General features: G+C 38.0%; 1 protein-coding gene across 1 annotated transcript; it reads left to right on the forward strand.

Annotated features, from left to right (window-relative positions):
• The first annotated feature begins 682 nt into the window (after positions 1 to 682).
• LOC142850873 (olfactory receptor 2D3-like) lies at positions 683 to 1606 on the forward strand. The gene has a single exon (XM_075974776.1). The coding sequence runs from the start codon at positions 683 to 685 to the stop codon at positions 1604 to 1606; it is 924 nt and encodes a 307-aa protein (XP_075830891.1).
• The last annotated feature ends 702 nt before the right edge of the window (positions 1607 to 2308 follow it).

The raw sequence follows: 2308 nt of genomic DNA on the forward strand, positions 1-2308 counted from the left end.
CCATTAATAATAATGTACAATAGGTCATGCCAGCAGATTTTAACTGTTGACATTAATACTTAAAAATCCTGTGGAAAGAAAAGACAGACTGCTGAAAGTTTGTATTATACTACTGAGTGCCAGAGCCAAGGAGGAAATATTTTAAGTAATATATTCTTTATTTTAAAGAAAATAAATTTTGGCAAACATCAAGATCACAGAATACTATTCCATTTGCCTTACTTTTTAATATTGACAAAACGGTTCTTCAGAATTATCTGGTAGATTAAACTAATAAGCAGGCTCATTAAATGTTATAGAGTTTGTAGAATAAATTATAGCTAGTTGAAGTCAAATGAACTTGCTTGCCCAAACCTACATAAAGGAAAGGTGTACTGTGAGAAGCACCACAGACTTCTCCCAATGTCTTTAGTGAACTAGATGAGGTTTGCTCATGTATCACATTCAAAATGATCCTTTCTGACAAATATTGCTAAAATCTTTATGTAAAGAGAAAATTAACATTAAGTTTCAAGCATTAGAACTACAAGAAAAATGATTCAATCTTTTGAAATATGGAAACTATGAAGAGAAAAAAATCAATAGCTCATTTTTATGATTGATAAAATATAAGTTGCTCAGACATTCTGACACAAAGTGTGTGTGTGTTTCCTCCCTTGATGCTCTGCAGCGAGACAAATACATGGGTGAGCACAACAGAACCTCAGTGATAGAATTCATCTTCCTGGGCCTCTCACAGGACCCACAGACCCAAGCCCTACTCTTCTTCCTTTTTCTCCTCATCTACCTGCTCACTGTTTTGGGAAATCTGCTGATCATTGTGCTCATCCACTCAGACCCCAGACTCCACACTCCCATGTACTTCTTCCTTAGGAACCTGTCCTTTGCCGATCTCTGCTTTTCTACCACCACAGTTCCCCAGGTGCTCGTCCACTTCTTGGTGAAGAGAAAAACCATTTCTTTTGCTGGATGCTCAACACAGATTGTCGTGTTACTTCTGGTTGGGTGTACAGAGTGTGCACTCCTGGCAGTGATGTCCTATGACCGATATGTTGCTGTCTGTAAGCCTCTGCACTACTCCAACATCATGACACACTGGGTATGTGTCCAGCTGGCTGCAGGGTCCTGGGCCAGTGGTGCATTTGTGTCCCTGATAGATACTACCTTCACTTTGCGTCTCCCTTACCGAGGAAACAATGTCATTAACCACTTCTTCTGTGAACCTCCTGCCCTCCTGAAGCTGGCTTCAGCAGACACCTACAGCACAGAAATGGCCATCTTTGCAATGGGCGTGATAATCCTCCTAGCTCCTGTCTCCCTCATCCTCATCTCCTACTTGAACATCATCTCCACTGTGATCCAGATGCAGTCTGGGGAGGGGAGGCTAAAGGTCTTCTCCACCTGTGGTTCCCATCTCATTGTTGTTGTTCTCTTCTATGGCTCAGGAATATTTGCCTACATGAGACCAAACTCCAAGATAATGAATGAAAAGGATAAACTGATTTCAGTGTTTTATTCAGCAGTGACCCCCATGCTTAATCCTATCATTTACAGCCTGAGGAACAAGGATGTTAAAGGGGCTTTTAGGAAAATAACTGCAAAATAATAGGTTTGAAATGTGTGTCATGATTGAGTTGACCACTGTTGAAAAATAAGCAGATTTTCTTACAATATTTTCCTTCGTTTATCCTATTCTTCCATTACTTTCTTTTCGTCCTTTTTTCTCTACTTAGTAGCTATGTGAAAGAAATTAAAATGAAGTTTAAAAAATAGGAAGTAAAAAGAAATTAGTGAAGAGCTGAGGACTTAAGAATGGAGAAAAGAAGAAACGTGGATAAGAAGGGAGATAGAGGAGTGAGAGCACAGAAGTTTATCATCTCTTAAGCCACACAAGTCAGTACTGAACTTGGCCTAATTAGGTATATAACTATATACCCAAAACATTCACATAACAACCAAACCATCACATGCATTATTAGCAACACAGCCATTCTCTTCATTGTTGCATGCACTCAATAATTATAGTTTGAATATTTATTTTATTTCCCTGGGCACAGTTCCAGAATTTGGTACATAAACTTGATAATTGTGTGATACTTTAACACTCTCTATCCTTTTAAAGTAACATTTCTTGAAATTGAAAATAGATTGAATTCAATGAAATAGAAATGGTAGAATTCTTCTTTTGAATATTTTGTTAATTTTTAAGTTAAAAATTACACTAAGGGCATTACACTTTAAGTTAAAAATACACTGAGAGCATTGCTCCCTACCCTTTTGTGTGTCTCTCTTCCCTCTTATCCCCTTA

The sequence above is a fragment of the Microtus pennsylvanicus genome, chromosome 5, assembly GCF_037038515.1.
Source record: "Microtus pennsylvanicus isolate mMicPen1 chromosome 5, mMicPen1.hap1, whole genome shotgun sequence".
Taxonomy (NCBI): domain Eukaryota; kingdom Metazoa; phylum Chordata; class Mammalia; order Rodentia; family Cricetidae; genus Microtus; species Microtus pennsylvanicus.

Coding starts and splice junctions, on each gene's coding strand:
- LOC142850873 (XM_075974776.1), top strand. CDS start 683: ATGGGTGAGCACAACAGAACCTCAGTGATAGAATTCATCTTCCTGGGC.